Source organism: Danio rerio, chromosome 14 (genome assembly GCF_052040795.2).
Source record: "Danio rerio strain M-AB ecotype USA chromosome 14, GRCz13ab, whole genome shotgun sequence".
NCBI lineage: Eukaryota > Metazoa > Chordata > Actinopteri > Cypriniformes > Danionidae > Danio > Danio rerio.
Window position 1 is genome coordinate 56078057 of NC_141034.1, and position 26212 is coordinate 56104268.

The 26212-nt window shown below is 39.7% G+C and overlaps 1 protein-coding gene across 7 annotated transcripts in view; it reads right to left on the reverse strand.

Moving 5' to 3' along the window:
• Positions 1 to 26212, reverse strand: part of unc5a (unc-5 netrin receptor A) — a 716311-nt gene that overhangs the window by 291409 nt on the left and 398690 nt on the right. For all 7 annotated transcript variants that reach the window (XM_087280938.1, XM_087280937.1, XM_087280936.1 and 4 more), the window contains one exon: positions 6438 to 6602. In XM_087280938.1, coding sequence (XP_087137064.1) covers positions 6438 to 6602 — 165 coding nt within the window. The remainder of the gene's footprint in view (positions 1 to 6437; positions 6603 to 26212) is intronic.

The window sequence follows — 26212 nt, forward strand, 5'->3', positions numbered from 1 at the left end:
ATGGGTTTCTTCCTCCATTTCTCAAGTGTAAGTACGTGCGATTAAAGTTGTTGCCTCGTTGACTCTAGCTTGCAAATGTATTTAGTTGTGATTTGTTACTTGTAACCGCGTGGACTGTATCAGGTTAACTCACTATATTCTCATATCGCGTGCAAAGCCACATTTAAAACGCGACGCGTGCTGCTTTGTTTACGGATCTCCGTGGAGGAGGGTAGAGTGTGTGTGTGTGTGTGCGCACGCTGTCGTCCAGAGGTATGTGTGTGTGTGTTTGTGTGTGTGCGCGCGCGTTGTCATCCGGAGGAGGGTTAAGTGTGTGTGTGTTTGTTTGTGTGTGCGTGCGCGGCTCGCGCAAGGACGAGGGCAATGTGTGTGTGTGTGTGTGTGTGTATCTGTGAAAAGAGCAGAGTGAGACAAGCTATGAGATCTCCTCAACAGTTTTTGGAGTTTTTGCTCAATAAAATAGTTAGTCGTCGGTATTTTCAAGTCCATCTTCTGTATTTACATTGACCCACTGGCAGTTAAAATCCACGCCTACACTATCGAGTGTGTATAAACTGTGATTACTTTTATATTGCTGATTAGCTGTTGGGCATTTCACTCACTCACTGAAGGCAGTCGACCAATCGCGACAGACTGTCATCGGTCCAATCAGCGCAGATTAGCTTCGTGCTAAGGAGGGGTTTGGGAACAAATGAATCACTGGACGATTCATACAGGAGTCGCTGAGATAATTAGGTAAAAATAAATGCAGATTATAAGACCATGAAAGTGTTTTTTGACCTTGCATGCATATTAGACTGTTGTTGGAAACCCTTACAACCAAGATATGACCCTATTTCATGTATAATATGGGCTCTTTAAAATGTGGAGGTACTGTTTGTTTTATGCATTAACTGTATTTTGCAGCCATGCTTTATTTTTAACAGTGAGGATTACAACGGTGTTTTCATCCTCAACGGTTTATTTCTAAATGTATGAGATACTGGTATTTTGCACAGCTCGTTTAAATCCGTCAAATAAAAATTCAACTCACTTCAATACAAACTCTTCCCTCCTGACCTCTCCTTCTGCAGAGTTTGCTCACGTTCTGCCTCGTTATCTCCGTCTCTTTCTGTCCATGATGTGTATCAGCAGCGGTCGTGGCCAGATTAAACAGAGCGGTGTGTGAAGCGCATTGCTTTATTTCTGCCGCGAGAGAAACTGCCCCAAATTAACTGTTAATAAAGAACGAGTGTTCGGCTCTCCACGTTTCATGATAACCAGTGGGTAAATTACAGGGCGAGACATTACAAGCACAGCTTCTCTCTGTTTTACCTTCCTTTTTAATGGGAGGCCTTTAAACTGTAATTTCACAAAAAGCACTATTGATGACAGTAACAGAACAAGAAATTCACTGCAAACACCTTAAGTATGAGCGCAGACACCGTAATATTAAGTGCTGAGAGAGCTTCAGTTGGAGCATGACTACAAGCTGCTTCATTTAAAGGAATTAATTCAGCTTAAAGGGTTTTCTTTAATGATATATATGATTATTAAATGTTTATTGGTAGTACAGTATTACATACAGATCAGGTGTTACAGTATAGCACTATATTTTTTATTTTCGCTTCCAGTATACAACTCCATGATTCAAATGATCCATTTAGAGCAAGACTCAAAAATAACTCACTGATTTAAATTATTTGTTCAGAGTCTTTAGTAAACAACCCACTGATTCAAATGATTCGTTTAGAGTTCTGCTGTTAACAAATCACTGATTCAAATGATCCATTTAGAGTGAATCTCTGGTAAACAACTCACTGATTCAATGAATCAACTAGGAGCGAGTCTCCAGTAAACAACTCACTGATTCAAATTATTTGTTCAGTGTGAGTCTCCAGTAAACAACTCACCAATTCAAATGATCAATCAATGCAAGTCTCTAATAAACAACTCACTGATGTGAATGATCCATTTAGAATGAGTCTCCAGTACACAACTCACTGATTGAAATGATCTGTTCAGTGTGAGTCTCCAATAAACAACTCACTGATTCAAACGATCTGTTCAGTGTAAGTCTCCAATAAACTCACTGATTCAAATGATCTGTTCAGTGTGAGTCTCCAATAAACAACTCACTGATTCAAATGATCTGTTCAGTGTGAGTCTCCAATAAACAACTCAATGATTCGAAAGATCTATTCAGAGTGACACTTCTGCAAATGATCCACTGATTATACTGATCAATTTAGAGTCTCCAGTAAACAACTCAAAGATTTAAATAATCAGTTTAGAGTGAATCTCCAGTAAACAACTCAGATTCAAATAATTCATTCAGAGCGAGTCTCCAACAAACAACTAAATGATTCAAGCAACCTGTGTAGAGTGAATCTCCAGTTAACAACATGATGAATCAAATGGTGAGTGCAGATTAAGCCTCCAATGAACAACTCACCGATTCAAATAATCAATTTATAGTGAATCTCCAATAAACAACTAACTGATTCAAATGATCTGTTCAGAGTGAGTCTCCAGTAAACAACTCACTGATTCAAATGATCCATTCAGAGGGAGTCTCAGTCTATTATAAACAACTGACAGATTCAAAGGATCCATTCAGATTGAATCTTCAGTAAACAACTCACTTATTCAAGTGATCCACTCAGTGCAAGTCTTCAATAAACAACTCACTGATACAAATGATCCATTCAGAGTGAGAGTACAATAAACAACTCACTGACTCAAATGATCAGTTGAGAGTGAGTCTCCAGTAAACAACTCACTGATTCTAATGATCTATTCAGAGGGAGTCTCCAATAAACCACTGACTGATTCAAAGGAGCCGTTCAGATCGATCCTTCTGTAAACAAGTCAGTGATTCAAATGATCCACAGTGCAAGTCTTCAATAAACAACTCACTGACTCAAATGATCAGTTCAGAGCGAGTCTCCAATAAACAACCCTAGTAGCAAAGAATTCTGGCCCAGATTTGGCATAAAGCTGGCACAGCAGGCATTCATCCGGCACTGGCATACAGCATGTGGGCCAAAGATGGCCCGGGTTTGGCAGAGGTGGCACCGTCATTTAAAATTTTGATCAGTGGGCCATGTGAGTTTGGCCAGTCTTGACCCACATTTAAAATACACTAAAATAATTTTTAAGTAAAGAAAAAAAAATCTACCAATCAGGTCACTTTGAGAAAAAGCGTGCCCATAGTGTGCCTAAAGCGCATCACTCCATGGGTTTATCAATTTCATTGCAATCGTGACACACCAACCTATCTGGCCCAGTTCAGGCCCAGTTATGAGTTATTAACTTGGCTGAGATTTGGCCCAGATATGGTCTGTGTTTGGCCCTTGTCTGGAAGCCAGATTTGGTCCAGTCATGTACCGTAATTCACTGCTGCATGTGGGCCAAGCAAAACCTGATTGTGTGGGCCAGAGCTGGGCCAGAGAAATTTTGCTATGTGGGGACTCACCGATTCAACTGATCCATTCAGAGTGAGTTTCCAAATTAACAAATGACTTAAATAATCCGTTTAGAGTGAGTCTCCTAGTGCTGTGGAGCTCCGCCAACTGAGAGACTCAACATCATTTCACAACACTGAAAAAAACACAATGTAAAAGCTCACGTGAAGGAAGAAGATCTGAAAAAACAAACACAGAACTCAACTCAGGACACATTTTTAGACCTCTTTAGCTCTGTGATCTGGAAAAGTGACCTTCCCTCAGGAACACAAAGCATCTACACTAAACAAACTGTGCTAATGTTGACCTCCAGAGCGCCCTACCTTCCCTTTCCATGCTGTCGAGTGGTTAATGGGACTCGCAGTAATGCATCGCAAGCTTCACATCACATTTAATGATCAATACGTCAAGTCACCTTTATTTATATCGTGATTCACGCTGCTACAAAGCAGCTTCACAGCAATCGACAGAAATCAAGGAGACAAATTCTGCTGTGAAGAAGATCTGCAAAGACGACAGTGCTGTTATTTTGGCTCTGATCACTTCTGATGAGTTCGATATTATTGCAAGAATTTGTCAAATTTCTGAGGAATCTGAATTATGAATAATAAAATCTGATTAATAGAGCCTGACAGCAATTGAGAGAAATAAAGTCACATTTCTGGGGAATATTTGGTCAGACGTAAGCCAGAATTGCAAGACAGGCTATTAAATCACACTGCAATAAAGCCACACATAAAAATAGAAAGTGTTACCAAAATTGTTCATATCAGTCTATCAACTGTTTCATTTCTGAAAGAGTAAAAGAGCACCTATGATGAAAATCATCTTCTGTAAGCTGTTTTGACAGAGCTATGTGCAGGTATAACGTGTCCATAGTCATTTTGGGGTGATATAAACACCATAAGGGCTCTATTTTGACGGTCCATAAGCAGAGCGACGCTTTCAAGGAAACGCTTTTAGGGTGTGTCAGAATGCATTTTTGCTAATTTAAGGATGGGAAAATCCGCTTTGCGCTGTGGCACATGGTCTAAAAGGGTTGAGTTTATTTTCTTCATGAGTTATAGGTGTGTTTTGAGAATAAACCAATCAGAGTCTCGTCTCCCATTTCCTTTAAGAGTCAGCTGCGTCACGCCAAGAGCGCATTCGCTATTTACAGGACGCAAAGTAAGTCTAAGTGGAAAAAATGAGCATTTCACAAGCAAACAGTTACAGTTGACAGTTTTTTAACAGAAAACTGTTAAACAGAGGATCTACTGCGTGAGAATGAGAGATAATGGATCACTTTCACTTTCGCTCTTGGAAAGGGAAACCTTTACGCACAGACATCAATTAGCCTATAAATAAATACTTTTGTTTGTTAAGCGCAAATATTCGTTTCAAAACTATTTCTAAATTCAGTTCTAATTTCCAGCAAACAAATAAATGAACAATAATAATGAAGTGTGCTCAAAAACCTGAGCTGTATCCTAAAACACATGCTGTGCCCCATATGGTCTAAAACCTGACAGGTGGGCAAATCTAAGCTTGTTTTTAATAAAACAAATATAAATATGGATATAATAAATAATACTGCTAATAATAATAACATTATACAAAAGCAAATTGTTATGAATGAACTGAAAAAGCCTCCCGAGATGAAGAACACATAAAAGCAGTGATTTTTCATATTTATGTAGGCTAGAAAATAATATGTTTTGTAATATTTTAATCCTTTATATTTATATCCTATATCTATTCTTATTATATCCTATATATATCCTTAATATTTATTGTTTTCATATGTAAAGATATTTGCCTATTGCTCTCTTGTGTGTATTAAGCAGTGTGTAAGCGAGGCGCAACTCTGCGCCGGAGTTTAGACCGGGTTAGTTTTGGTCTAATGAAAAATCTATTTTAGTTTCTCAAAATAGCAACGCTATTCTATTTATTCAATTTCTATTGTACTATATTAGCTAAATGTTTAGTTATCGTTTAGTGTGTGTCATATCTTGTTTTAAGTTGCACATTGGTATGGGAGAAACACAATTTCAGTCTGCTGTGTAGTGTACTGTTGCATGGTTTGATTGACAATAAAGTTGACCTGACTTGACTTATGTCCGCGACACTTCCCTCACCACCAGCGTCCTCAGTTATATCCGCGCATAGGGCGGCAGAATAGAGGCCAGCGTCACCTCACTTCATTTTCATAACCGGTCACTTTCGTTTTCACATTGGGGTTGAGGGTGGCGTCCTCTGCCTAGAGCGGCAGTTCAGCTTGCTCCGGCCCTGGGTGAACGCTATTGGTTTACAGAGATACAACACTCACAGAAGCAGGAAAATGAAAAGCAAAGGAAGCGCCATTTTCAAAAACAAAGCCGAGACATTACACCGTAATAATATATACATATAATAACAAGCCATGGTCGACCCAAGCTCAAACAGACCTTGTCGTCATCTTGATGAACAGCCACAAAGCCAAGAAGAGCAAAATCTGTCATGTCCTGTTGTTTTTTATGAGCCCGTCTAAAAGCCTTTCACTTTCTCCAGAGAGCTCACGATCGCGTCTATATTTAAAATAACGAACTTCTTGAGCTCATATTAATAACGTTATTAAATTGCTCTGATATCTGATCCATCCAGAAACAGACGTAGCAGATGTGAAAGGCAAACGCCTGCGTGCTGCTTCTGCTCTCCATATGCGCTGCGCACGCGCTGCTCACCCTCTGCTTTCTCTTGCGGTGTGAAACAGGCGTAATGGCTAATGCACAGATGCCTGCTTCTCACTCAGGGCTGTTTTTTATGCTAATGATGAAGAAATGGGCACTAGTGGGCGGGGCTTTCCCCCTCTGATGACATGCACAAATGGGTTTATTATCTAATTATAAACAACACAATTAATAAATTTTTCCATTAGAGGCTGTTACACACTGCTGACACACAACCCCTTATTAAAGTGATTTCAGCATAATAAATCCCCTTTATCGAAGAGCTAAAGGTGTTGGTACTCACTCTGCGGGCATTGTTCGCTGGTACAGTTCAGTGACTGCAGATCCAGGCCCTGGCAGTCTTTCCCACCGGTGCCGGGTGTTGGTTGTGTGCATTCCCTGCTCCTCCACATACTGCAGTCGGCTCCACATGGAGACCATTTACTCCACTCACTCCAGCCTCCATCCACTGAACACACACAGAAACACACACGCAGCGCAATCAGCAACACAATTACAAGCACACAAACTCAAAGCAGGAGTCATTTGGACAATGCTGTTGAACGTACGCAAAGCTTTTGTTTGTTTGCTTATTGCCACATCAGCAACTTAATATACATAAAAAAAACATTGCATGATTAAGACACCCGCTTCGAATGTTATCAGTGGTTATCAGCTGATAGATATGGGCCAGTAGGGGCCTTCTGCGCCTACTGGTAAGTGCAGAAGGCTGTTATCATCCATCCACATGGTTAATCAGCTATACTAATACACTCCAGAGTATTGTTTGACGAGAGTATCATGAAACAGGATTTCTTTGGCCGAGGCCCTGTCCATAGCTTGGTTTGAAAGCTTTTAGATCCAGCAACGTCTGCCTCGGTGCCTGCAACCAAATGAATGAAATGAATGTACAGCTTATAAATTCCTTGCAACCCAGGCTCATTCTGAAAACGTAGTCCAGCGGACGTTTCTGGAGACCGCGAAATACGTCCCGGGAGGTATGTATGGCTGGATTTAATTTTTTAAGCGAACGCTACGGGGCGGTGTGACGCCGTTCCCTTTCATGCTTGCCGGCTGACCGCTTACCTCCATGTGGAGGGCTTTCCCGCTGCAGTCAGTTTGTCCGGTCAGCTCATCTTGTGCGTCGGCGGACTTCAGATGCAGGGAGGAGGAGTTGACAAAGACGTCTGGGTTCGAGTCCGGGGAAGAGCGGTTCCAGAAACCAGGTAAGACAAAAACAGAATCCAAAAAATAAAGCGAACGAGTTCATAACAGGGTGAGCACGTGGTGAAATCCGAAAAACAGACGAGGGTTTTTCTTTTTCTAGGTGGCTTTTCTAAATTGTTGCTCGGGTTTAGGGAAGAGAGCGGGCGGGCGGGTCAATCGGTAAAACTGGTTGGGTTCAGGGAAGGAGGAGGGTTGGTCAGCCGATTGGCTGGTTGCGCAGTCAATCATTCGGTCAGTCAGACAGCGGCCTCTGGTGGGATGACGCGAGACATTGACGTCACGAGAGACGTTCAAGATACAAAAAGGCGCGCACAGCAGCCTCTCGCGGATTCGTGAAAACAAAAACTGCACAAATACGTACCTCCCGGGACGTATTTCGCGGTCTCCAGACACGTCCGCTGGACTACGTTTTCAGAATGAGTTGATTCCTTGTGTCTCTTGGCTATTGGTTGGAACTGATTGTGATGAGTGACATGACATTTAGTAATAATATATATATTTTTTTTAATAACTCCTTACATTATATATAGCGCTTTTCTGGGCACTCAAAGCGCTTTACACACAATGGGGGAATCTCCTCATCCACCACCAGTGTGCAGCATCCACCTGGATGACGCGACGGCAGCCATTTTGCGCCAGACCGCACACCACACTTTGATTGGTGGAGAGGAGACAGTGATGAAGCCAATTGGAATATGGGGATGTTTAGGAGGCCATGATGGACAGAGGCCAGTGGGCAGATTTGGCCAGGATGCTGGGGTTAAACCCCTACTCTTTTCGAAGGACATCCTGTGATTTTTAATGACCACAGAGAGTCAGGACCTCAGTTTAACATCTCATCCGAAAGACGGCGCTCACTGAGCAGTATAGCATCCCTGTCACTATACTGGGGCATTAGGACCCACACAGACCGCAGGTTGAGCGCCCCCTGCTGGCCTCACTAACACCACTTCCGGCAGCAACCTAGCTTTCCCATATGGTCTCCCATCCAGGTACTGACCGGGCGCAGCCCTGCTTAGCTTCAGTGGGCGACCATGTGAGAGTTGCAGAGAGCTAGCTGCCGGCGGTATTTAGGTCTTCCTGGTGGAACTACCGCTACAAGCTACATATCTGTTGTTACATTACTGTGACGGTTGAGGTTAGGGATGCAACGATTAACTGGTTTCACTTTTAACCGCGCTTTAATTCGTCATGGTTAATTAATCGTAAAGGCGCTAGTTTGTCATTGAGACTAATCATCACGCACACTTGATTAACTATGACTAAGGCTTTTGACTAATGCCTAGTTCAGACTGCGTGATTTTAACCCCGATTTTGGCTCGCCGACAGGTTTTGAGAAATCGCCGACAAATGCCTGAAATCACAGGCAAATCGGTGCTCGTGCACGTGAGTGACAATCACACAGTATGAACTTTCAAAGACGCAATCTGAGAGAATCGCCGATGAGTCGCGGATGCCTGCGAGATATTTGGCGTGCTGAATATCTGAAGCTGTCGGCGATTCAAATCATGCCGTGTGAATTGAGTTTTGACTGAAACATCAGCCATCGCCTACAGCCAATGAGAGAGCGGCATTCACTTGTGTGTGTGTGTGCGTGTGTGTATTCCTGCTGCAGGCCAGCGGGAGGCTGGGGGAGAAGTTTAAAGCGCTCATTTTCGGTTTATTTGGACCCACGAAATGGAGGAAAAACTAGTGGAGGTTTGACAGGAGCACCCGTGTCTGTTTGACGTTTCATACAGAAAGAAATTAGTTTATTATCAACGTTGAGGAGAAATGGCTGATTCCTTTAAACCCAGGTGAGCAAACATGTACATGTTCTACCCCATTAAAGGCTTCTTTCTCATTATGTAGTTAATAACAAAAGATATACGACGTGTTTTTGGCTGTGAGACGTAGTTTGGACGAAGTTGTCGGCGATTTTTCCTATAGTAAAGTCTTGCAATGTGAAAGCCCCTGTCGCCGATCCATCTTGCAGTGTAAACAAAGCAGCGACGAAACGCTAGTGCAGATAGTCATGCAGTGTGAAAACATCTGTGACACGACGACCTTAAAATTAAGGAAGTCTGAACTCGGCATAAGGCAAGCTCATGCAAGTTCATTATTTCCACTGGAGTACAGCCTTCTCAGAGAGAAAGACCACATCTATGCCCTGCCGTGCCACACTGAACTGTTCTCACAAGGAAATGTAACCATTTCACATTTTGTCAGTTTTGTGGCTAATTCGTACAAGTTCAGTCATACGAAAATGTGCAATTTAAATAAAGAGGCGTGGCACCCGCACCCCTAAACCCAACTATTATTGGTGGACAAGCAAATCGTACTAAATTGTACAAATGAGACTGTATTAATCCATATGAATAAGCAACTAAATCAAAAAGTTATTCATTTCTGTGAGATGGTGTTGTCCTCACCCTCCAGCTTTATGTTTTATGTTGAACATATCAAAACAAAGAAACCAATCTGAAGTTGACGTTTTTAAGTTATATATGCCATGATTTTACTGGTCCGCCCGCTTGGGAATAGATTTTCCTCCATGTGGCCCCTGAGCTAAAAGGAGTTTGACACCCCAGAGCTAAAGACTGATTTTGGTTTTAAGGGGACTTTAAGTATAAGTATATTAAGTATATTATAATGGACTATTTTTATTTTGAGGAAACTTTTACTTAACTTATTTCCAAAACTAGTTATTGTATTTTTATTATATTCATTATTTATATATTATTACATACTATATTATACAATGTTATATATATATATATATATATATATATATATATATATATATATATATATATATATATATACATATATATATATACATATACCCCTCCACACACACACTATACATACATACATGTATATCTATATATATATATATATATATATATATATATATATATATGTATTTTCAAAAACCCTTAATATGGGCTCTTTAAAGAACGTGATCAAAATCGCTCAAATGTTAGCGGGAAGTGGACGCTTTTAAAATTTCAGTATCGTGACAACCCTACTAACCCTCATCAAATAATAAAGCATAATACTTCAGTCAATTAAAAACCAAATACTTTTGTATTTTAAATACATGTTTGTCCAGTAGAAGTGTTAAGTCCTCCTTTAGTCATTGTATTTGCACTTCAGTCCATGGTCTAGTTTATATAGTCTCCTTGTTACTGATATTTCCTCTTTAACACACCGACTGGCCTCTGCAACACTGATGTGTTCAACACACACACCTGGCCTTTGCTCGTGTCAATCACACACACAGAGTTTCTGACAGCACAGTGTATTAAATATGCGGCTTATGCAATATGAGCACTGCTGTCACACTGACAAATGAAACACCTGTCTCTATGATACACTCAACTGACTACATGCAGACACGCAGTCTCAGAGCGACATATTTACACATGAACACACACACACACACAATATAAAACAACCTTTTAGTCCAACTCCAATAGCTGCAGTAGAATATATATAAATAACCGGCCACTTTATTAGGTACACCTCACTAGTACTGGGTTGGACCTCCTTTTGTGGCATAGATTCAACAAGGTGCTGGAAATATTCCTCAGAGATTTTGCTGCATATTGACATGATAGCATCTCGCAGTTGCTGCAGATTTGTCGGCTGCACATGCATGATGCCAATCTCCCGTTCCACCACATCCCAAAGCTGCTCTATTGGATTGAGATCTGGTGACTGTGGTGGCCATTTGAGTACAGTGAACTCATTGTCATGTTCAAGAAACCAGTCTAAGATGACTCACGCTTTATGACATGCTGCGTTATCCTGCTGGAAGTAGCCATCAGAAGATGAAGACACTGTGCTCATAAAGGGATGGACATGGTCAGCAACATTACTCAGGTAGGCTGTTGACACAATGCTCAATTGGTACTAATGGACCAAAAGTGTGTCAAGAAAATATTTCCCACACCAATACACCGTCACCAGCCTGGCCCATTGATACTAGGCAGGATGTGTCCATGCTTTCATGTTGTTGAGGCCAAATTGTGAGCCGAGCATCCGAATGTGTCAGCAGAAATGGAGACTCATCAGAGCAGGCAACGTTTCTCCAATCTTCTATAGTCCAGTTTTGGTGAGTCTGTGTGAATTGTAGCCTCAGTTTCCTGTTCTTAGCTGACAGGAGCGGCACCCGGTGTGGTCTTCTGCTGCTGTAGCCCATCCGCCTAAAGGTTGGACGTGTTGTATGTTCAAAGAGGCTCTTCTGCAGATCTCGGTTGTATCGAGTGCTTATTTGAGTTACTGTTGCCTTTCTATCAGCTGGAACCAGTCTGGCCATTCTCCTCTGACCTCTGTGCCTACAGAACTGCCGCTGACTGGATATTGTCCCTTTTTTAGACCATTCTCTGTAAACCCTAGAGATGGTTGTGCATGAAAATCCCAGTAGATCAGCAGTTTCTGAAATACTCAGACCAGCCTGTCTGGCAGCAACAACCATGCCATGTTCAAAGTCACTTAAATCCTCTTTCTTCCCCATTCTGATGCTCGCTTTGAACCGCAGCAGATCGTCTTGACCATGTCTACATGTCTAAATGCATTGAGTTGCTGCCATGTGATTGGCTGATAAGAAATTTGTGTTAACAAGCAGTTGGACAGGTGTACCTAATAAAGTGGCTGGTGAGTATGTGTGTGTAATGATTCATATACTATAATTATTCACCCTCCTGTATATTTTCCCCAATATCTGTTTGTGAAGATTTTCTTTTTCAACACATTTCTAATCATAGTTTTAATAACTCATTTCTGATTTCTTTTCTCTTTGCCATGATGACAGTAAATAATATTAGACTGGATATTCTTCAAGACACTGGTATTCAGCTTAAAGTGACATTTAAAGGATTAAATACGTTAATTAGGGCAAAGTTAGGGTAATTAAGTCATTTTATAACAGTGGTTTGTAGACCATCCAAAACAAATATTGCTTAAGGAGGGTTAACATATTGACCTTAAAATAGGTTTAAAAAAATTAAAACAAAAATAAATTAACCAAATAACACTTTCTCCAGAAGACAAAATACTAGAGCAAGTACTGTGGAAAAATCCTTGCTTTGTTAAGCATCATTTGGGATATATATATATATATATATATATATATATATATATATATATATATATATATATATATATATATATATATATATATTAGTGCTGTCAATCGATAAAAAAATTAACTAATTAATCGCACTTTTTTTTAAATTAATCGCGATTAATCGCATTTAAAATACTGAAACTATAATTTTGGCTATTCAAATGTAAAATTAATTTAAACGTAAGACAAAAACTATTTAAATTAAAAATATAATTGTTTATTAGAATAAAATTAAAAATATAATTGTTTATTAGAATTTTTGTTTAACTTGTAACACAGATTTATTCATGCAAACAACATACCCACAATAAACCATCAAGATCCTGGCTTGACAGCCATATTTATTACAGAAATTAAACACAGGCATGTTAATGACATTTAAATTTCAAAACAATCAATGCTAATAAAGAAAACATTGATTTCCATGTTGGATTCTAAGTGGACTGCAAAAAACTGCCAAAATACAGGAATTGCAGATATGGAAAATGAAAAATTATAATAATAAACTATAGAATACAAACTGTTGCACTCACTGTAAAGTTTTATTGCTGTGCTTATAGTGCTTCAGGTACGTCTCGCGTGCACACGCCCCTACTCAGATACGTCGCTCACTCCACCCCTGACACCCCTCAACGGGCCTGACACACACACAACGCGCTGCAGACGTTTTGGCCCCAACGGCCTTCCATACTGGAGCGACTCCCCTCAGATTCAACACGCACGATCACGTTCATCAAATTTGCTTAAACTAAGCGTCCTAAAGTATTACTGTATTTCACAAGGATTCTGACACAACAACGCGAAGCATACGCTTTCATTGCGTTTAATGAGGAAACACGCTAAACTTGGAGGGCTCATGCTGAAAGGCGGAGTAATGCCCTGTCTTTGAAAGCTCGCGACTTCACCAGAGACGTTCTGAGTACATTCACATAAGACACCAATACTCTCATTTTAATATGATTAAGATAATACTCTTATTAAAATTCTACCGTGTAGCCTAAGCAGTGATTTTATTACCTTAAAGGAACACCGAGTCACGAAATGCGGAGGATTTTCTTTCTGTTCGCCATGCGGTATCAACTTACAGCAGAAGTCGAAAGTTAAAAATGAAACGCCCGAAATTGCATGAAACTCTGGAGAGCCTGGTGATGCGACTAATTGTTTTATTCTGAAATTGTTTTATACTGAAAACCTTCAAAAAGTGCTTCCTTGGTCTTATCCACATTTCTTGCATGTTAAACACACGTCCACCACAACAGGAAGTAAAAAAACCTGCAACTGCGTTAATTTTTTTAACGCGTTAATTATTTTAAATTAATCGCATGCGTTAACGCACTAATTTTGATACATACATACATACAAACACACACTAATACATACATACATACATACAGTATAATGCAATATTAAAAGCTAATCTAAAAGTTGTGCTTGTTAACATTAAAAAAATTAGTTAATGCACCATGAGTTAACATGAATGACAGTATTTTTTTCATTAAATAACATCAACAAAGATGAATAAATACTGTAATAAATGTATTGTTCGGTGTTTGTTCATGTTAGTAAACACATTGCTGAACACAATACTGAACAGTTGTTTACATATAGTGTATACCCATCGAACTCTGACACATAATGCCAGCAGCTTTGCATTCACAGAATACATCCACAATAACAATTTGAAGTGAGAAAAGCCCAGATAGGAGGTGGAAAATTCAGTGTTTGTGCCCAGCGTAACGACACTCAAATGTCCAATTTCCTCCCAAGCCATGCAAGAAGTATTTTATTTCCATTCTTCATTCTCACAGGGCTGCAGGGTTTTTTTTTCTCGTCAGCTGGACCGGAGGCCGTTTTGGAAGTCTTATTCGGGCTGACATGGTGCCAGGTTGTGGAAGGTTACTACAGGGCTAATGTGAGCAGCTCTGGTAATGAGATCTCTGGGGGCCGAGCTGGACCAGGAGCAGGGGGTGAATTATAGTACTTGGAAACAGAGTTACTGATGACTCCATTCAGCAGACCCAGGATCAGACATGCTGGGCTGTTCATTAACCCCTGGCTTTATAGCATATTCACTGTCGGCTGCGCTCCGATAACCCGACCCTGACTGTACAGTGAGGTCAGCGCTCGGCCAAACAAGCTGCTAATGATGACGGAGAAAGACGGAGAGTCGCCATCATGAAGAAGATATATAGTTATATTAAAATTTAGTGAGAGAATATTAAGCGATGATCTGTTCAGAGCGAGTCTCTAGTAAACAACTCACTGATTCAAGTGATTCGTTTAGAGCGAGTCTCTAGTAAACAACTCATTGATTCAAATGATCCATTTAGAGTGAGTCCTCAGTAAGCAACACACTGATTGAAATGATCAGTTCAGAGGAAGTCTAGTGCTAAACTATTCATTGTATCAAATGATCTGTTTAGAGTGAGTCTTGTGTTAAATAACTCACTGATTCAAATGATCCATTTAGAGTGAGTCCTCAGTAAACAACTCACTGATTTAAATGATCAATTCAGAGTGAGTCTAGTGCTAAACAATTCACCTATTCAAAAGATTAATTTAGAGTAAGTCTCTGGTTAACAAATCACTGATTCTAAAAATCCATTCAAAACAAGACTCCAGTAAACAACTCACTGAATTAAAAAATCCATTTAAGGCAAGTCTCTAGTAAACAACTCCCTAATTCCCTGATTCAAATGATCCATTGAGAGTAAGTCTCTAGTTAACAAATCACTGATTCAAATGATCTATTCAGAGTGAGTCTGGTGTTAATTAACTTACTGATTCAAATGGTCCATTCAGAGTGAGTCTGATGTTAAATAACGCACTAATTCAAATGATCCATTCAGAGTGAGTCACTAGTAAACAACTCACTGATTCAAATGATCCGTTTAGAGTGAGTCTCTATTGAACAACTTACTGATTCAAATGATCCATTCAGACTGAGTCTGGTGTTAAATAAATCACCCATTCAAAAGATTTATTTAAAGTGAGTCTCTGGTTAACGACTCACTGATTCAAATGATTCATTCAAAACAAGACTGCAGTAAACAACTCACTGAATCAAAAAATCCATTTAGAACGACTCTCTAGTAAACAACTCTCTAATGCCCTGAATCAAATGATCTATTTAGAGTGAGTCTCTAGTAAACAAATCACTGATTCAAATGATCTGTTCAGAGTGAGTCTGGTGTTAAATAACTCACTGATTCAAATGATCAGTTCAGAGTGAGTCTTGTGTTAACTCAATAATTCAAATGATCCATTTAGAGCGAGTCTCTTGTAAACAACTCACTGATTCAAATGATCCGTTTGGAGTGAGTCTTGTTAAATAACTCACTGCTTCAAATGATCCATTCAGAGTGAGTCTGGTGTTAATTAACTCACTGATTCAAATAATCCTTTTAGAGTGAGTCTCTATTGAAAAACCTACTGATTTAAATGATCCGTTCAAAACAAGACTACTGTAAACAACTCACTGAATCAAAAAATCCATTTAGGACGACTCTTTAGTAAACAACTCTCTTATTCCCTGATTCAAAGGATCCCTTTAGAGTGAGTCTTTAGTAAACAACTCACTGATTCAAATGATCTATTCAAAACAAGACTCCAGTGAATAACTCACTGAATGAAAGGATTTGTTTAGAGTAAGTCTTAAGTAAAAAACTCACTGATTCAAATGATCATTTTAGAGCGTGTGTCCAGCAAACAACTCACTAATTCAAAAACCCATTCAGAGTGAATCTCTGGTTAACAAATCACTGATCTATTCAAAACAAGACTCTAATAAACAACTCACTGAATCAAAAGATCCATTTGGAGAGAGTCTCTAGTAAACAACTCACTGATTCACTAATTGAAATGATCCATTTACAGCGAGTCTCTGGTAAACCACTCACCGATTCAAATGATCCCTTCAGAGTGAATCTCCTGTTAAAAACTCACTAATTTAATTTGTCATCAAGAATACACATTTGGCTATTGACGGCTGCGCTCCAATAACCCGACCCTGACTGTACAGTGAGGTCAACACTCGGCCAAACAAGCTGCTAATGATGACGGAGAGTGGGCCTTCATGAAGAAGACATTTAGTCATGGCTTGTTGGATGAGAGTGGGTTTTTCATATTTAAATGTACTGAGGGATTATTAAGTAATGCATAGTGATATTTGGACTAACAAAGAATGTGTGGAGTGCATCTAAAAGAGAAGCTTTAGATCAAACATTCTGCAGAGAGAGAGAGAGTGGAGGAGCAATAAAATAATTGCACTCGTCTGCTTATATCATCACAGCAGCCAGACTGAGCGGGGAATTGACGCTTGATGAATACATTACAATAGGAATCGTGTTCCCCTCTCTGATTCTCGGCATGAATGTTAAAAAAGCAGGTGATGGGAGATCAACAGCTAAAAGATGGAGAAAAGATTCGCTTTCTTCTCTTAGAAAAAGCCGTGCAAAGTGACAGATAGGAAGCCTCTTGACTTATTTGAGACGAAACGAGAGGAAGATAAAACACTGGCAGCAATATAGACATTAAAGTCGAGCAGAAACTGCATCCGCAACCCATTTGACTTTGAAGCCGTGACATGTTTTTAAATAAAATACTATTGCTTTTGGAAGAAATAAGTGGTTGGAGTTTTTTTTTTTAATCCCTTGGGAATTGATTTCACAATTGACTACAGTGGGGTATATGAACACGGACTTCTGATTTCAGTCAGCCAGCCCCATGGCTTCCGATGAATTGTCATCCAAAACAAAAACGCTGCGTTTAAGATCTGATTTCTTAAAAAAAAAAAAAAAAAAAAAGCAAACAACGATCTTCACTGCCTAGCTGAGATGCCCGTTTCCACTGAGTGGCACAGTATGTTACAGGTCACCTTTATAAGGTTTGCCTTTCCACTGCCCTAACGCTCTGTTCACATGGGGCATCAGCGTCAATGCTTTCCATTCACTTTGGCAGTTGTCGAACTGCATTATGGCTTCGACAGAAGCGTCAGCCAATCAGATCACTGCATGCAAATACACTAGCTAGACAGTGGCCTATTGCTGACTGAATTTCATTGGCTGACGCTGCTATGACGATCGCGTCAGCCCCAACTTCAGACACGCCTTCAGTCAAGCGTTGACGCTGAAGCCCCATGTGAATGGATGATTGAAAATCAAAGATATTATCTTATGGCAGGGAGTCTGGAATGGACGAAAATGTGGACAGCGCCCTCTAGTGGATTTGTCATCTAAAACATGCAATAAAACACACCACAACTAGCATATTTAATATTCGCAAAAATGTGGACAGCGCCTTCTAGTGGATTTGTCACCTGAAATGTGCAATAAAACAAACCCTAAGTAGCATATTTAATATTCGCAAAAGATATATTCGTTGCCGAACTGCATTGTAGATCCGTCAGCGCTGCTTCAGAGGCGTTGCTCTCTGCAGAAGTTGGGACTAGCTCAATTTTTCAAGCGCCGACGGAAATGTCAGCTAATCAGATCGCTGTATGCAAATACACCATCTAGACAGTGGCCTATTGCTGACTGAATTTCATTGGTTGACGCTGCTTTGACGATGGCGTCAGCCCCAACTTCAGACACGCCTTCAGTCAAGCGTTGACGCTGAAGCCCCATGTGAATGGATGATTAAAAATCAAAGATGTTATCTTAATGGCAGGAAGTCTGGAATGGACGAAAATGTAGACAGCGCCCTCTAGTGGATTTGTCATCTAAAACATGCAATAAAACACACCACAACTAGCATATTTAATATTCGCAACAATGTGGACAGCGCCCTCTAGTGGATTTGTTATCTGAAACGTACAATAAAACACACCCTAAGTAGCATATTTAATATTCGCAAAAAATATTCGTTGCCGAACTGCATTGTGGATCCGTCAGCGCTGATTCAGAGGCTTTGCTCTCTGCAGAAGTTGGGACTAGCTCAACTTTTCAAGCGCCGGCGGAAGCGTCAGCCAATCAGATCGCTGTATGCAAATACACCATCTAGACAGTGGCCTATTGCTGACTGAATTTTATTGGCTGATGCTGCTATGATGATCGTGCAGCCCCAACTTCAGACACGCCTTCAGTCAAGCGTTGACGCTGAAGCCCCGTGTGAATGGATGATTGAAAATCAAAGATATTATCTTAATGGCAGGGAGTCTGGAATGGACGAAAATGTGGACAGCGCCCTCTAGTGGATTTGTCATCTAAAACATGCAATAAAACACACCCTAACTAGCATATTTAACATCCGCAAAAATGTAGACAGCGCCTTCTAGTGGATTTGTCACCTGAAATGTGCAATAAAACAAACCCTAAGTAGCATATTTAATATTCGCAAAAGATATATTTGTTGCCGAACTGCATTGTGGATCCGTCAGCGCTGCTTCAGAGGCGTTGCTCTCTGCAGAAATTGGGACTAGCTCAATTTTTCAAGCGCCGACGGAAATGTCAGCTAATCAGATCGCTGTATGCAAATACACCATCTAGACAGTGGCCTGTTGCTGACTGAATTTCATTGGTTGACGCTGCTTTGACGATGGCGTCAGCCCCAACTTCAGACACGCCTTCAGTCAAGCGTTGACGCTAAAGCCCTGTGTGAATGGATGATTGAAAATCAAAGATGTTATCTTAATGGCAGGGAGTCTGGAATGGACGAAAATGTAGACAGTGCCCTCTACTGGATTTGTCATCTAAAACATGCAATAAAACACACCACAACTAGCATATTTAATATTCGCAACAATGTGGACAGCGCCTTCTAATGGATTTGTCATCTGAAATGTGCAAGACAACACACCCTGAGTAGCATATTTCACATTTGCAGAAATGTAGACAGCGCCCTCTAGTGGATTTGTCATCTGAAACGTACAATAAAACACACCCTAAATAGCATATTTAATATTCGCAAAAAAATATTCATTGCCAAATGGCGTCAGCCCCAACTTCAGACACGCCTTCAGTCAAGCGTTGACGCTGAAGCCCTGTGTGAATGGATGATTAAAAATCAAAGATATTATCTTAATGGCAGGGAGTCTGGAATGGATGAAAATGTAGACAGCGCCCTCTAGTGGATTTGTCATCTAAAACATGCAATAAAACACACCCTAACTAGCATATTTAATATTCGCAAAAATGTAGACAGTGCACTCTAGCGGATTTGTCATCTGAAATGTGCAAGACAACACACCCTGAGTAGCATAGTTCACATTTGCAGAAATGTAGACAGCGCCCTCTAGTGGATTTGTTATCTGAAACGTACAATAAAACACACCTTGAGTAGCATATTTAATATTCACAAAAAAAATTTGTTGCCGAACTGCATTGTGGATCCGTCAGCGCCGCTTCAGAGGCTTTGCTCTCTGCAGACGTTGGGACTAGCTCAACTTTTCAAGCGCCGGCAGAAGCGTCAGCCAATTAGATCGCTGTATGCAAATACACCAGCTAGAAAGTGACCTATTGCTGACTGAATTTCATTGGCTATGACGATCGCGTTAGCCCCAACTTTAGACATGCCCTCAGTCAAGCGTTGACGCCGAAGCCCTGTGTGAATGGGGCGTAAGGATACCAATGGTACTCTTTTGGTGGGTGTGATGTACGATAGAAAGTTTTAGATGGCGTCATTCTCGCTTGAATTATTATTTATTAAAACAAGTAAAATAATCTGCCAATGGGGCAAGCTAAACAATTTTATTTCAATGCAAAAGCTAGATTAATTTTGGCAGATTATTTGCTTGTTTTAAGGAAAAACTCCTTTAGTTTTGACTCCTCATTTATGAAAACAAGAAAATATTTTTTGCTTGTCTAGAGAATGATTCTTGCTTAAAAACGACAAAAGCCGCAAGTTAGAAAAGCATCTTTGCCGTGCAAGTCTGCTTAACAGGAGGAAAAGATGCACTAATGAGAAACCAAAGCCAGACAAATAATCGTCCATTCCAGACTCCCTGCCATTAAGATCATATCTTTGATTTTCAATCATCCTGCTGTAGGGAAAGGAAGTGTGTGTGTTTGTGTATGTGTGTGTTTGTCAGTGTACGGTGCCTGTAACACAATAACACAGTGGCAGGTCTATTTGAATGTCTTGTCAAGGGCACATCTAAAGGGCATCTAGACAAGTACAAAAGGTACAACAAAATACACCCGCATTTCAGATTCGCAAAAATGTAGACAGCGCCCTCTAGTGGACTTGTCATCTGAAATGTACAATAAAACACACCCTCAGTAGCATATTTAATTATCGCTAAAATGTAGACAGTGCTCTCTAGTGGATTAGTCATCTGAAATGTACAAGAAAACACACCCTAAGTAACATTTAATTATTGCAAAAATGTAGACAGTGCCCACTAGTGGATTTGTCATCTAAAACATGCAAAACAGTGGCAGGTCTATTTGGATGTCTTGTCAAGGGCACATCTAAAGGGCATCTAAACAAGTACAAAAGGTACAACAAAACACACCCGCATTTCAGATTCGCAAAAATGTAGACAGCACGCTCTAGTGGACTTGTCATCTGAAATGTGCAAGAAAACACAACCTAAGTAACATGCTTAATTTTCGCAAAAGTGCAGACAGCACCCTCTAGTGGATTTGTCATCTGAAATGTACAATAAAACACACCCTAAGTAACATATTTAATTATCGCAAAAATGTAGACAGTGCCCTCTAGTGGACTTGTCATCTGAGATGTGCCAGAAAACACATCATAAGTAACATAGTTAATTTTCGCAAAAGTGCAGACAGCACCCTTTAGTGGACTAGTCATCTGAAATGTACAATAAAACACACCCTCAGTAACATATTTAATTATTGCAAAAATGTAGACAGTGCCCTCTAGTGGACTTGTCATCTGAGATGTGCCAGAAAACACATCATAAGTAACATAGTTAATTTTCGCAAAAGTGCAGACAGCACCCTTTAGTGGACTAGTCATCTGAAATGTACAATAAAACACACCCTCAGTAACATATTTAATTATTGCAAAAATGTAGACAGTGCTCTCTAGTGGATTTGTCATCTAAAACATGCAATAAAACACACCCCAACTAGCATATTTAATATTCGTAAAAATGTAGACAGCACCCTCTAGTGGATTTGTCATCTGAAACGTACAATAAAACACACCCTAAGCAGCATATTTAATATTCGCAAAAATGTGGACAGCACCTTCTAGTGGATTAGTTATCTCTAGGCCGACACAGAATCTGCGCGGGCAGATTTACGCAGAATTCCGCAGATTTTTAGCCCATCATTGATTCTGTTTATTTACTTGAGTAAATGTGTGTAAATCTATATTTATAGTTTTTAAATTATTTACAGAAATGTTATTGACTAATATGAAAATGTTCATCTGGTTTATGTACAATGCAGTTTGTACGGTAATATTTTCTGTCTTTTAGTAGATATATTATGTGAGAGACTTGCTTTGTTTACCAAATACAGTGAATCTAATTGGATTTGCATTTTAAACTTTAAGTAAAAGTTAAAAAGATATAATTTTTTATTTCACATATTAAGGTTTTAGTTACAATACTCCCAAAATAACTGAGATTCCGAATAAGATTTTTTACTAAAATTCTCTCCAGAAATAGCAAAAAACGTCTCCAGATTCCGTCTGGCCCAGAAACTAGCATATTTAATATTCGCAAAAGTGTAGACAGCGCCCTTTAGTGGATTTGTCATCTAAAACATGCAATAAAACATACCCTAACTAGCATATTTAATATTCGCAAAAGTGTAGACAGCGCCCTCTAGTGGATTTGTCAATTGAAATGTACAATAAAACACACCCTAAGAAGCGTATACAATATTCGCAAAAATGTAGACAGCGCCCTCTAGTGGATTTGTCATCTGAAATGTGCAAGAAAACACACCCCAACTAGCATATTTAATTATCGGTAAATTGTAGATAGCACCCTCTAGTGGATTTGTCATCTGAAATGCGCAACAAAACACATACTTAGTGACATTTAATTATTTGCAAAAATGTAGACAGTGCCCACTAGTGGATTTGTCATCTAAAACATGCAATAAAACATATCCTAACTAGCATATTTAATATTCGCAAAAATGTGGACAGCGCCTTCTAGTGGATTTGTCATTTGAAATGTACAATAAAACACACCCTAACTAGCAGATTTAATATTCGCAAAAGTGTAGACAGTGTCCTCTAGTGGATTTGTCATCTAAAACATGCAATAAAACATACCCTAACTAGCATATTTTATATTCGCAAAAGTGTAGACAGTGCCCTCTAGCGGATTTGTCAATTGAAATGTATAATAAAACACACCCTAAGAAGCGTATACAATAATTGCAAAAATGTAGACAGCGCCCTCTAGTGGATTTGTCATCTGAAATGTGCAAGAAAACACACCCTAACTAGCATATTTAATTATCGCTAAAATGTAGATAGCACCCTCTAGTGGATTTGTCATCTGAAATGTGCAAGAAATCTGAAGTGTCACGAAACACCAGAACACACGTTTTGAGCTGTTGACAGTCGTATATGTGTCCCACACTGCTAAAAACACTGTTAGGACACCTATATTTCACTAAAGTGTAAATTGGTTGTTTTTTCGTTATTTCAAGCAAATTTATACTTCCGGTTTGAAACGAATTTTTGAAGCTGCGTCACGGTCATGACATAATAGCGTGTATTCCAGCGTGCAGACTGGACGTCTGTGCCAGAGTGTGTCTTATTACGTCTTACAGTGTGATGCATTAATGCATGAGTAAAGCTTGGTTCAAACCAATCAGCGCACTCTATTGTGCAACTTCATTAATATTCATTACTGTCACAGTGTTTAGATGACAGAGACGCCACGTTGTATTAGCAAAACAAGCGTGAAGTGTTGCTTTTATAGTTTGCTGCCGTTAAGTTTTGTTTTCATTTTCTCTCTGTGAGAGCTCAGCTGGAGTCACGTGTGGATTACAGTGTATGCGACGCTCGACAACAATAACTTACGTGTCTAAGGAGGATTATTGTTTACCTGAGAGCTGTTCTCATCTGCAAACGCTGAGATCTGGATTCGCTTGTAGTCTCCTCTTAATAAAGACGCGGCTCTAGTTGCTGGTGATTGTCCTGTCTCTACAGATTTGGTAAGTGAGCGACCAGTGCTCTTTGTTTATTCAGCTTGTTCGTATCGAACTAAGTTAACTATTGCACCGAGTGTAAACATGTTAGCACCACAACCAAACTTTAACCTCGTGTAGGATTTTCACCGCATTTTGTGACCAGAATAACACACGCGGCTTTCTGACACTACCTGCCGTGTGCATCTAAGTTTCCGGGAAATGCGGAGGGTTTTTTTCTCTCATTCGCCGTGCGGTATCAAACATTGCATGCAAAATACACGCTTAGAGCAGTTCCTCCAATCAAATATCTCGCCAAACTGCAGTTAAAGTCCACCATTTAATAATTTGGCAAATAATTCGACCACAGATGTCCATGTAGGTTAAACACCACCACTTTCTCCTGTGTGTGTGTGTGTGTATTTTGACTCTGAAACTCGCACATGCCCAGATAGACACTCCCACACTCTCTAACTTTAGTTTCTCCGACACTCCCCCCTAAACAGAGCTGGACACGCCCACTTTTCTGACTTTTTCCAAAGTAGAGGTGTGAAAACGAGGGGGTTTCATGGCCCTTTAATTATTGCTAAAATGTGGACAGTACACTCTAGTGGATTTGTCATCTGAAATGTGCAACAAAACACATACTAAGTGACATTTAATTATTTGCAAAAATGTAGACAGTGCCCACTAGTGGATTTGTCTTTTAAAACATGCAATAAAACATATCCTAACTAGCATATTTAGTATTCGCAAAAATGTGGACAGCGCCTTCTAGTGGATTTGTCATTTGAAATGTACAATAAAACACACCCTAAGTAGCGTATATAATATTCGCAAAAGTGTAGACAGTGTCCTCTAGTGGATTTGTCATCTGAAATGTGCAAGAAAACACACCCTAAGTAACATTGAATTATTGCAAAATGTAGACAGCGCCCTCTAGTGGATTTGACATTTAAAATATGCAGTAAAACACACCCTAACTAGCATATTTAATATTCGCAAAAATATAGACAGTGGCCTCTAGTGGATTTGTCATCTGAAATGTGCAAGAAAACATACCCAGAGCAACGTATTGTGCAAAATAAGGCACAATTATTGCAATAAACGCAATAAAATAGAACGCTAAATAAAAACGCTAATAAAATAGCAAAAATTGCACATATTTAATTTAAAATGTATTCGCAATGAGTCTGCTTAACAAGAGGAAAAGATGCACTAATGAGAAACCAAAGCCAGACAAGTAATCGTCCATTCCAGACTCCCTGCCATTAAGATAATATCTTTGATTTATAATCATCCTGCTGTAGGGCGAGGTGTGTGTGTGTGTCAGAGTAGTGTGCCTGTAACACAATAACACAGTGGCAGGTCTGTTTGGTCGTCTTGTCAAGGGCACATCTAAAGGGCGTCCAGCTGCTTTTTAAAAGGACCGCAGGAAGCCCCATTTGCTGAAAATCACAATGGCCGACGCTGGACGCCTCGTCCTTGAGCGCGGAGGAGGAACCGAGCAGGAGAGACACACAATTACCTTTCAGATCAGCGGGACGAGCCCGAGTCAACACTCACATCTGTAATCTCACCTGGACCTAAACGTCCCATGTTGAGGGAAAAAACACACTCGCACAACAAGATTACATGTGATTTATGAGGCTGAGGTAGAGTGGGCGGAGCCTGAGGGATGTCACAATAGCAGCTGCCCGTCCTGTATTACTGTTCAGCCTTTGGAAACATTTCTTTTGGAAATTCAAGCTGCTTTAATACAACTAATTAATAATCACCTTTCTTATGGAAAAGAATTACATTTACATTCACATTTAGTCATTTAGCAGATGCTTTTATCCAAAGCGACTCACAAATGAGGACAAGGAAGCAATTTACACAACTATAAGAGCAACAATGAATAAGTGCTATAGACAAGTTTCAGGTGTGTAAAGTCTAAGAAGCAAAACATTAGTAATTTTTTTATTGTAGTACAGTTAGAAGTGGAGCCAGAGAGGCAATTGCAGATCAGGAAGGGAAATTGAGACTATATAGTTGAGTTTTTAATGGTTTCTTGAAGACAGCGAGTGACTCTGCCGTTCTGATGCAGTTAGGGAGTTTATTCCACCAACTGGGCAGATTGAATGCGAGAGTTCGGGAAAGTGATTTCTTCCCTCTTTGGGATGGAACCACGAGGCAACGTTCATTCACAAGTTTCTGCAGGGCACATAGATCTGCAGAAGTGAGAGCAGACAAGAAGGAGCAAAGCCAGAAGTCACTTTGTAAGCAAACATCAGAGCTTTGAAGAAACTTTATTTCACTTATTCTATAATTGCACTCATGTAAAATTTCTTCGAAATAACATTATTATTATTTTTTATCTTCCTTGTTTAAATATGATTGAAATTAGTTTATACACTATATACAGTTGAAGTCAGAATTATTAGCCCCCCTGAATAACTAGACCGCTTGTTTATTTTTTCCCCCAATTTCTGTTTAATGGAGAGCACATTTCTTCAGCAAATTTCTAATCATAACAGTTTTAATAACTCATCTCTAATAACTGATTTATTTTATCTTTGCCATGATGAGAGTAAATTAGGTTAGCTAGACAGGTTAGGGTAATAAAGCAAGTACTTGTATAATGATGGTTTGTTCTGTAGATTATCGAGAAAAATATAGCTTAAAGGGGCT